Source organism: Gossypium arboreum, chromosome 7, assembly GCF_025698485.1.
Source record: "Gossypium arboreum isolate Shixiya-1 chromosome 7, ASM2569848v2, whole genome shotgun sequence".
Lineage (NCBI taxonomy): Eukaryota > Viridiplantae > Streptophyta > Magnoliopsida > Malvales > Malvaceae > Gossypium > Gossypium arboreum.
Window position 1 is genome coordinate 95,147,314 of NC_069076.1, and position 10,716 is coordinate 95,158,029.

The 10,716-nt window shown below is 33.8% G+C and overlaps 2 protein-coding genes across 2 annotated transcripts; both read right to left on the minus strand.

The window, feature by feature from the left end:
- Positions 1 to 1,014: 1,014 nt before the first annotated feature.
- Positions 1,015 to 4,452, minus strand: LOC108453093 (transmembrane 9 superfamily member 4). The gene is made up of 7 exons (XM_017751003.2): positions 3,978 to 4,452; positions 3,860 to 3,900; positions 3,187 to 3,772; positions 2,947 to 3,084; positions 2,702 to 2,858; positions 2,097 to 2,581; positions 1,015 to 1,611 (listed from the first exon to the last, which is right to left on the minus strand). The coding sequence occupies exons 1-7, from the start codon at positions 4,127 to 4,129 to the stop codon at positions 1,392 to 1,394; spliced, it is 1,779 nt and encodes a 592-aa protein (XP_017606492.1). The 5' UTR covers positions 4,130 to 4,452; the 3' UTR covers positions 1,015 to 1,391.
- A 636-nt stretch (positions 4,453 to 5,088) lies between these two features.
- LOC108459321 (uncharacterized) lies at positions 5,089 to 8,690 on the minus strand. Its single transcript, XM_017758710.2, has 3 exons — positions 8,264 to 8,690; positions 6,913 to 7,150; positions 5,089 to 5,734 (listed from the first exon to the last, which is right to left on the minus strand). The coding sequence occupies exons 1-3, from the start codon at positions 8,531 to 8,533 to the stop codon at positions 5,580 to 5,582; spliced, it is 663 nt and encodes a 220-aa protein (XP_017614199.1). The 5' UTR covers positions 8,534 to 8,690; the 3' UTR covers positions 5,089 to 5,579.
- Between the last annotated feature and the right edge of the window lie 2,026 nt (positions 8,691 to 10,716).

A 10,716-nucleotide genomic window follows, 5' to 3' on the forward strand; every position in this document is an offset into this window, starting at 1 on the left:
GAGCATCTCGTCCATGATGGGTTGCGAACCCTAACCTATAGCATATATATCACTTGTTGAAGAAGATGGTACTTAAAAAAGTCCACAAAATTCTTAATCCTGCCAGGGAAATGGGCCATTGATTGTGAATTTGTTGAGAGTTTTCTGTACAGTGATTTGTATTTTGAAAAACTTTATCATTTTCAATCGTAATTTGGATTTCAAATTTGCAAAAAATTTGTATTGATTTCTTGTACAATTTGTCAAAATGTGAATTCCATTCACTAAAATTATTATTGTTTAAGACATTTGATATTTGATTTTGACAATGGATTCAATTATTTCAAAATCAAGATAAATTAAAGTAAGAGAAAATTCACTTTCAACATTTACTTTTTCATTTTCAAAAGTTGAAATTGAAATTTTACTTAGGAACACCAAACTCTTTAACTAAATCAACCCAACAAGCTTGACCTAGTTGCATGGTTCATGAGAATGCACAATTGAGCTGGGATTGACTCTTTTGAGTGACGTCTCTAATGTGCCGTCCGTTAGGTAACCAATCGAATCCCAAATAATTGAAGATATTGTCTCCCGAATAATATTTTGCCTCGTGCTCTGCCAAGAGTTAACATGCCATGAACACCTTGACTATACGTGGGTGTTCAATCACCTACCAAGACGTTCAAACGATTTGAACGTCTCACCTTGATGAGATTAATGAGATTCAAACTTTTGATCTATGACATCTAAGTCACTTCTTGTTGGGGAAGATGGTACTCAAAAAGTTGCATTGATTTCATGTGCAAATTACTAAAGTGTGAACTCCATTCACTAGAATTATTATTATTATTATTACTATTATTATTTTAAGATATTTGATATTCGATATTAGCATTTAGTTCAATTATTTCGAAATCAAAACAGATCAGACTAAGATATATTCACTTTCAACACTTGTTTTTTCTTTCACAAAAGTTGAATCTGAAATTTTAGAACACAATACCAAATCGACCCAACACAAAATGCGACGAATTGATTGCAAAATGTAGATATATGTTATTGTTTTTAGAGCTAACAACATGAAAATGACTGCGTAATAACAAAAGCTCGTCCTAGAAGTATGCATCTCAATATTCAACATGTTTTCACTCCAACAAAAGTAATAATAATTGTAAACAAAATGGGAATGGTGAAGTGAGGAATGCAAAGTTTTTGTTGGCATCAACTATGGTTTAGAATGGTTCATATTTCATACAACACTGCCAAAGCAGCCCAAAGCACCCATGCGCTTCCAGTCTGCTCTTTTCGTAATCATCGTCGTAGAATCTTTTGATAAACTACCTATCAACTGGTTCTGATAAAGCAAAGGTATGCTTACTTCTTGTGAACAGGGAAGACCATCCAACTTCCTACTCACACTTGATAGAACGGTAAATGTGTCGAACAAAGAGCAGAGATGCACGGAAGCCAATAGCCCCAAGCATGAGGAAAAAGCCATAGCAAATGCAGGCCATGTACCCAAAGAAGAACGAAGTTTGCATGAAGCCTGACATGTCTGACCGTGCATTGTAATAATACAAACAGTAGGCGTATATGAACAGCCCGGTAGACCCACCACAAAGGAAGGACCTGATAGACCAAAGAAAACATCAATTAAGACCAGCTGATTATCGGAAATGAGACATGCCTCACATGGTATTTGCATGTCGGCTACCCATAAAATGATTCATATTAATAATTCAACAAATGATCCAAGACTGATAGATAAACTAGTCAGGATTCTCATATTTTGTTTGGAATTGTATAAACGGAGATCATGATTCAAAATTCTAGATTAGAGAAGAATATTACAGCATGAATATTGGCAATCCATCAATATTAGAAAAAGTTGTGCATATTATAAGTCAAAGATAAACATGCCACGTAGACAACAACCAATGAACAAACAAACAAACACAAAATACTTGAGCTCCCCAGAAGAATAATATGAGAAATTTTAAAAATGTTCTTCAAGCAGCCATGCATCTACATGTCAATATATGTTGTTTGGGCGTGATTTCCAAATGCATGTGTTTGCTTAGTATATGCATATCAGAAAGCTAAAAACGACATACCTCCACCACCACTCATGGTCTTCAGCAGCAAGTTGAAAATAAGTCAAAGCCACAGTGATAAAAGCAGTGACAATCAAGAGAATGATAAAGACAATAAACAGGATGCTGTATATGGTGTAGATCCTATGCCCCCACACGCTGGCAAATATGTAGTAAAGTTCAATATAGATAGCACTGAATGGCAAGAAACCTGCCATTGCCATCTGAGGAATAGTTTTCCGGTACCAAGGCAATGGTGGGATCTCTCTAGGATATTTTGTGGTGCGACAAGGGGCTTGAAACTCCGCCTTACTATTCTTCCCAGCAATACCTCCTAATACTAATAAAGGTGAAGTGACCAGAGCCCATATGAGAAAAATCACCACAATGGTTCCAAATGGCAATGCTGCTGTGGCTTTATAAGCAATTGCGACAGTATTAAGAAAGCAAAATGTGACAAAAAGAGGTCCGCAAAACAAGCTTCCGGTTAGTAATAAGTTTCTCACCTGTCATGAAAAAGGGTGGGAAGTGGGAACAGTCATCAGAATTTTGACTAACAAGATATTTGTATTTAAGCAATACAATATCACATACAGGAAACAGTAAGAAAGACAGGAATTACATACCCAATTTGTTCCTTCTAGCTGGCAATAGAAAGAAGCTGCAGTGTACCCAGCAATGCCAGATGTAAGGGCATAAATGACGACCAGAGCAGTGAAAAGAGCTCCTCGATTATATGGATAAAAGACCCCAACTAGAGCAAGGATAAAAATGAAACTTGTACTGGAAAAGGATGCAAATGAATAACAGTCAACAGACTGCAGATTGCTTGGAAACTAAGAGCCAATTAACTATGTAAGATGATACTCACAGAGTGAAGAGCTGGGTGCCAGAACCAAGGGCGGCGGCAAACAAGGACTTGTGCTTGGGGTATCTGAACACATCACCATGAATATACTTCCACCCAGACTCCTCCTGGTCATCTGCCGATTCCTCGTCATGTGCATACCTATTAAATAAGGAATACAGGAATTGAGAAATAAAACCAAGTATACATCGAATTAGATATGGAATTTTCCATGCATGAAAAACAGATGGAAACCATTCATACTTAATGAAATCATTCTTAAGGACTCGCATAAGAATGGTGGCCAGGAAACCAGTCAATAGCAAAACGGTGACACATGAGTTGATGATTGAGAACCAGTGGATTTCCAAATGGTGTGGCAAGGAAGAAGATAGCGAGTACTTGTCCATCCGTTTCTCAAAAGGAGTGTTGGTTTCCTTCCATTTAACAGTGTACATAAAATCCACATCAACTGGTTCATCTTCAGTGAGATCCACAAGGGCGTTGGGATCAGATCGAACAGTGACCTCAATGACGCGATCCTTGTTATGATGGATCTCAAAAACGAGATGCTTAAAGAGGTAATATTTGTAATCAGCTGGATCGGTCTTCCCTTCCTTTTCAACTTTCCCCAAGAACCCCCAAATGGGAAGGTCATCGTAGTACATCTGGAAGTAATAGTCTTTCGAGACAGCTTTTCTGAACTTGACCACTTCATCCCTCGTAAGCTTCCTTTTACAAGCAATTTCAGCCTCTTTCTCCGTCAAAAACTCAAGTTTATAAGGCGCACTCACTAGTCGATCGCCATTCAATACTTCACCCAAAGCTTCCTTCTTCTCCTTCACGGGAGCTGAAAGTACACAGCAAACCCTCAAATCACTCAATTTAAAGTAAAAAAAAATCATAAAATAGAAATCGACACGAAGTAAAATCGAACCTGAGGAACAGAACGGAAAATCGAAGTAACGGTAGGTCTCACTGTGAATTAAACAAAAAAGTTAACGGAAAACGAAAGTTGAGTTGAGATCGGAAAGCAAAAAAGGATGAAAGAATACCTGGGATTGTGATAAGGACCTACTTTATTAGCATAAAGAGGAACTTCATCACCAGCTTTGTAACGATGATCGGAAGCGGTGGATCTGACCTGAGGTACGCCGCATAAGGTGACAATCGCCACGGCTACCAAAAACGCCCTTATTCTATCCATTTTGATCGCCGGTTATTAAGGATTTGAATGAGATCGGAAACCGGTTTAAATCTTGTATTTTGTAAGATATGTTATATAGAGAAAAAGAGAGATTAATTTGGTGACAGTGTTAAATAATAGACTCTAGTAAAAGTAAAAAGACTATAATATGAAGAGTGAGAAACACTCCACGGTCCGCACCTTCCGTGGGTAACCGAACCAACGAAATTGACCGCCCAACCGGTAGTTGTTCGGAATTTTTAGGCACATTTGATTTTTTTTTCCTAACTCTTCCGCCATGTTTGATTCGCGAGGAATTAAATTAATGAATGGGATCACTGCAACAATGAAATCGAACTTAACTTCCATTTCAAATTATTATGGTCAATATTCATATTAGCAGTAGCACCAAAAAATTAAGCACGGTGATGCTGCTTTTGGGAAAAAAATTATGATTATCGTGTAATATTATGGGTTTTAAGATTATTTAAAATTGTTATTTATAGTATGTTAAAGATTTTAGCTAATTTAAATATAATTTATTTATTCTATATTATAAATTGGATACGGTTTAATTATCAAATCAAATATATTTAAATAATAATCAAATTAAATTGAATAAAATTGAACCAAATAATATGATTTGAATCAATTTCGGTTGTTGGGGGGGTTTTTAAAGTATATCATTCGAATTAAATTCAAATAATAATAAACATTCAACTTAATTATAAATTATAACTATTAGGATAAAAAGGTATTCAATTTTAACTAACTTTGTACTGTTTTTATATTAAAAAGAATTCCTAGCCCACGTGTAGTAATTAATTAATGCATTGGTTTCCGTGGTCAGGCTCTAGCTACGGTACTCACTCTTTTAAGTTTTAGTTAAAGGAGATGGTTTCCCCTTCTCATACGTTATCTTACCATTGGCATTCACTATCTTTTGCACACACGTGTTGATGTAAAAAATCTGTAAAATATTTTCCTGTAAAAAGTAGGACTATATTTACTGTGAAGTTGATGCACAATGGGTACAAATAGAAAAGGAACAGAAATACAACACCATTCATCCATAAAAGGAATGAACTCCAAACACCGACAGACACAATGGGTACAAATAGAAAAGGAGATAGCCTTATTTTCAAACAAGTTATTGCACAACTATTTTTACGGTCTTTATTTATACATAAAACTCAACCATCTATTTTAAGTTCTAGAGGAACAGAAATACAACACCATTCATCCATAAAAGGAATGAACTCCAAACACCGACAGACACTTCCGATACCAAGGTTCTGTTTACCCCGAGACAGGCTAACTAAAATAGAAGTGAACATAAACAAGAAAACCAAGCATCCTATATACTGCAAGTCGGCCTAGCCAACTAAATTGTCAAACACATTGACATGGCTTTTATCTATGATTAATCAACTGCATCTGACAATATATACATGATGAGCAAGTAAGTGTTTCAGTCTGAAACTTTGTCCAGTTCCTGGTGGCGATAAGCATGCCGAGCAGAAGAATAAGCTGAGAGAGCAGATCCAGTCATGCTGAAGGAGTGCTTTGCAAGGTCCATACTTTTCTTAGTACCCAACCATAAAACCCAAAAGAATCCAACCCAGCCTGATTCATATTGACGTATCAGATGAGAAGCAGTACTCCAGAAAAATTAAGTTGCTTAATAAAAAGCATAAATCGATTTTCACTGAGAAGAATTTCAAGCTTCAGGGAGATAGTTTGATATAGCAATTATAAAGACATGAAACACATAATTACTTACGGTTACCAAAGTAGTATGAAAATGATAACAGTGCCACAGAAAGACAGCAATTGGAACAAAAGAGAGAAAACAGTGCAGATACGCTCAATAACAAAACTATTTAATGTGCACTAGGAAGTATATCAACTTAGGCATTGAAACATCTTATCCCATTCCTTCCAATTTGGAGGGCATGAAACACCATAATTGCATGAATCTGAAATGGAAAAAGAAGAAAAAATACAGCAACCACTGTGCATGAGGGTATGCAAACTCGCACACAAAAAACCACTCACATGGTTTAGCAAACGTGGTCAGTAAAAGGAATATAGGTCATTATTTTGTGCTAGAAGCTAGGCAAAGCCATACGGCAAGAGAGAGAGTGAGAGAGAGAAACCAATTAACGAACATACTCATGGTGATGATAGAAAGTGCAGAGTAAAAATCTAAATTCAGTTCCCCACTTTCAGTAAAAGGAATATGGGTCATTATTTTGTGCTAGAAGCTAGGCAAAGCCATACGGCAAGAGAGAGAGAGTGAGAGAGAGAAACCAATTATCGAACATACTCATGGTGATGATAGAAAGTGCAGAGTAAAAATCTAAATTCAGTTCCCCACTTATAGGCTGTGACATATCTTTTTTCTACCCTGGGACACCAAAGGGCCACCCCACAGATATGTAAATAAAAACTAAATTCTGTTCCCCACTTATAGGCCGTGACATATCTAAATAAAAACTTTGGGACACCAAAGGACCACCCCACAGATACACTCCAAGGAGAAAATCATGGATTTAGCCCAACATACTGCATACATCGACTTGTTGCAACTTCATTCAGATTACCATCTAAAATAACCCTTAAGGACTGAAATTCATTCAGGGACATGGTTTCCAGCAAAAATTTATAAAGATAAAAAAGTTCAACCCTATAAAAAGATAAAAACAAAAAGACTTCATCTTGTAGCTTCTAACCAAGTATAATCTTAAAACTATAAGAATGAAACAAAGTAAAAACTAAAATAGATGCTTAAAAAGATAGACCTGTAGCTACAAGACCAGCTATAATTGCTGAAATCGTTGCAGTTGAAATAACAAAAGCAGCAACCGATATGGCCCCAATATAAAAAACTGTTACACAGGCAAAGAAAAGAGCCAAGAAGCCTCCTGCAGCAGCCAAAGCAATGAGGGAAGAGATGATGACGGCATTGACAGTTGCAGCTAGAAAGAAAAGCATAAACACAAGCAATCCTGTCAAGGTAAGAAAAGCAATGGACCCAACCTGCAGAAGTATCGGTAAAAGGACAGTTAGAGGATTCTGAAGAATGTAAATTAAGGGAGCTAGCAGACACAAGGCAAAAAAAGCAAACCAACAAATGTGATCAAAGTAAACACCACTTATTTATCATAACTAGATATCAATTTAAGCGGCAAGAAAGAAGAGCAGCATGGTGTATAAGGGATGCACAAAAATAGTTGTAAGAGCAAACATAGAAAAATTATAAAGTCCAGAGGGCACAAAGCAATTTGAAACTCATACCACAATCTGTAACTCAGCTATAGGATGCAACCATTATGAATTTAATGTTTCCAAGTAAAAAACGAAAGACTCATCCAAGATTCTAAAATGACGCGTTTTCTTTATGAGTCAATAGAACATTCTTAAATGAAGTCAGGAAGTAATTGTTCACTGGCCTTCGCTCACAACTGTAACCCTTTAGAGGATAACATCTGCAATACATGTTTCCTCAAGAGACATGACAAAATAAACAAACACTCATTTCATTATTTCATACAACATTACTTTTACTTATTCAAGAGAAAAAATATATATATGTATCGTCAATAGTTGGAAACAATATAGCTTCATCTATTCAAGCCTCTCTCTCCACACAACTCACGCATAAGAACCGATGCACACAAAGAAATCAGTGCCTATCAAAATCAAAAGTGGTCCTATTGTGTTACAAGTCTGCCAATTTAACTATCTCTCACTCAAGTGATGAAAATCTTCCAGTGCCCGGCAAAATTATACTCATTAAAGCTTAACTAGGTTGTTCTTGCTTCCTGCTTCTTTAACAATTGCTCTAAAACAAAATCATACTTGATTAAAAACGAAAAAAGAATGCCAAAAATGTATTACACCATCAAAAATTTAAAACTTGCTTAAAATGATTTCACCAAGGGATTTCTTCTACCTTACTCTACTTTTGTAAGAACAGTAAATCAAATAGATAGAAATAATATTACAAACTTCACATGATTTTGGTCAAGCAATGCGATGATTAAGAATTTTTTCTTTCCTTTAACAATTATCAATTCTGAAGCAGAAGAAAGGCAGAAAGAAATCGTTTAACAAAGAAATTTGAAAAAATTAAACAAAAAGAACCCTCACAGAGATGACAAGAAGAGCACGAAGGGGGCTGCCACTGCGAGTCCACCGTATAACAGTACGGCTAGTGTTTCTAGAGGCTTCCCCAAGGCGAGGCCCATTCTCGGAAACAGAGATCTTGATCCGCTGCAGAAGCGGAGCTGGTGGCGATGACGATCCATCGGGGTAGATGATCGTCGAAATCAAACGGCGGAGAGCTTCATGGAGCAGCATTTCCTCACTTTGGGTACAGTTATTTTCGTCTACAGACGCACCGTTCATTTGCTCCGTCATTGTTGATGTGTTATTGCTTTGATGTAAGTTGAAGAATTAAGGAAAAACCTCAAAGATCAAAGATAGAAATGAAGAGTGAAGATGAGCTCATCAATTACACGTAGAATTTTGAATAATATTTCCTCGTTGGTTGTTGGGATTTTTTTAAATAAATAAATTAACTTTATTTTAAGTTGATTACATTCAACTCAAACACGTGTGTTATCTGTACGTCACATGGTTCGGAATTATTTTTTTAAGGGTAAATTCCACTCAAGGTCACTAAATTATTATCAATTTTACATTTTGATCACTCAACTTCAAAAAGTTAAATGGTCATTAAACTGTTCAAAAGTTTTTATTTAGGTCATAACTATTCAAAGTTTTTTATTTAAATTACTGAGCTATTAGTTTTTTTTTTAAAATCTAGCTAGTGAACTTCAAGCGACGATTCGGCGATTAGTACGATTGATCAATATCTATTGACGAGTAGAAGAACATATCATGAATCTAATTCAATTTGACAGTTAGTGTTAGAAATCGAAGAAGAAAGCTGTTTGGATTTTAATTTGTAGATTTGTGACAATCAAAGTTGTTTCATGAAATAAACTAAATTGCAGAAGAGGAGGGAAAGAAAAGTTTTCACTTGATACAAACAATGGAAATGGGGAAGATCATACGACTACAATTTTAATAGTCTAATGAATTAAATGAAAACTTTCGAATAGTTTAGAGATCAATTTGTAAGTTTTTGAAGTTGAGTAATCAAAACGTAAATGTACATATAATTTAGTGATATTGTATGCGTTTATCCTATTTTTAATGAATATATATTAAAACGATTATATAGATATTATATGGCACAACAAAATGTAAAATATGTTAAGTTTTATATATATTTTTTCTTGTTCCAATTCTAATTATATATCTCTTATAAAAAATTCTAATTATATTTTAGAATATAAAGTATCATTAAATAGATAGAAAATAGTAAAATTATGTCCAATTAAATTATAATATCAAGGTTTTGATAAAATATAATATTTATAATATTTATTTTTAATTTTTATTTATATGAATAAATTGTAATAAAATTTTAGTAAGTTAAAATTGAATTACTTTGTGCAGTGTTAAAATAATTATGTTTTAAGTATTTTTAATTGAGAATAACATCGAGTTGATCCGTCCTTAAATAATTCCTACTCCTGTTTTTATAAAAAAATAATAATAATCTTTATTTGATATAAAATAATTACATATTATTGAATCCAATTTGTCAAAATATTAACAATATAGAATTTATAAAATATGTAAAGTTAATTTAATTTTGCAATTAAGCTAATTAAAATTTTCTCATTAATTATATATTTAAAATTTAATAGTCACGAATGTCTATACTTTAATTAAAATTATCCCCAAGTAATTAGATAATGAGATGCACCAAATTCGGATCTCGGAGTGTGTTGCTAGTGGACACAACGGAGCATTGGCCATCAAGTAAAGGTTTTCTCAACGGGGAATTTACATGGTAGGTCCCTTTTTATAAAGGATCAGATGAAATTAATCTATATACTATTAAATAAAAGCTTAATATAACATTTAGTACTTGAATTTGACATTTTTTTCTAATTTGGAATCTAAACTTTTTTGGACCCAATTTGGTACCTGAACTTTTTTTTGGCCCAATTTGGTACATGAACTTGACTTTTTTTTTTCTAATTTGGTACCTAAGCTTTTTTTATGTTCAATTTGATACATAAATTTATTAAATGTTATACAAATTATGCAAAATACTAATGATGTTAATTTTTTATGCTACAAAAATATTTTTAGCATTAGAGGAAATTCATGTTAAAAAATATATATATTCAACCATGCTTAATCTAATTAATATTAAATAAGAAAAAATATTTCAAAACCCCAAATTAAAAGAAATTTATTATTTTCAATTAATAAAATAATTAAATAAATAAAACTAAAAGTAATTAAACATATAAATATAAAAAAATCATATTATCTATTATATGTCGGTCATACATTGATTATTTTGCTACCTTATAAAAAAATATTTTTATTATATTGGAGTAATTTGCAAAACATTTGACAAGTGCCAAATCAAACAAAAAAAAAATGGTTGGGTACCAAATTAGGAACAAGAGTCAAGTTCAGGTACTAAATTGAACTCCAAAAAGATTAAGTACCAA